The sequence below is a fragment of the Aptenodytes forsteri genome, unplaced genomic scaffold, assembly GCF_000699145.1.
Source record: "Aptenodytes forsteri isolate BGI_AS27 unplaced genomic scaffold, ASM69914v1 Scaffold472, whole genome shotgun sequence".
NCBI lineage: Eukaryota > Metazoa > Chordata > Aves > Sphenisciformes > Spheniscidae > Aptenodytes > Aptenodytes forsteri.
The window spans coordinates 233,119-233,574 of record NW_008796038.1 but is presented as its reverse complement, the minus strand read 5'-3'; the positions used below and the strand labels follow the sequence as shown (position 1 = coordinate 233,574).

Here is a 456-nt window from a genome sequence, read left to right as displayed (position 1 = left end):
TCCCGGGCGACTGGGGTTTCCTATTCGAGCCCGTTGTGCGATCAGTGCGACCACTGTCCCTGACCCCCATGGCTGCCCCCGTCCCCTTGATCCCAGACACCTGGGGAGCTCTAGGCCCCAATCCCGGGGGCTCTGCCCACGCTGCAGTGGGCAAGCTGGGAGAGGAGGGGGACCGCCCGATCCCCTCACCTGATCCCCTTGCCTGATCCCGCAGCCCCGAGTGGAGGTGTCTGCTGTGCCAGGACCTGCCGCCCCCCAGCGAGGACCGTGCCGATGGCTTCGAGGACGGGCCGCCCCACAAACTCTGCCCCCTGGACCAGCAGGTAGGTATGGGGGGGTGATCAGGGGATCCAGTGGTGCTTGAAGGGATCGAGGGATCCCTTTAAATCCCTGCAGAAATGTGAGTACGTGCTGCTGGAGCTGCTCTGCCACGAGCCCTGCCGGCCACTCCACCGC

General features: G+C 66.4%; 1 protein-coding gene across 1 annotated transcript in view; it reads left to right on the top strand.

Moving 5' to 3' along the window:
• Positions 1-456, top strand: part of TRIM28 (tripartite motif containing 28) — a 21,340-nt gene that overhangs the window by 19,612 nt on the left and 1,272 nt on the right. The window contains exons 14-15 of the mRNA XM_009285467.1: positions 215-323; positions 397-454. Coding sequence (XP_009283742.1) covers positions 215-323; positions 397-454 — 167 coding nt within the window. The remainder of the gene's footprint in view (positions 1-214; positions 324-396; positions 455-456) is intronic.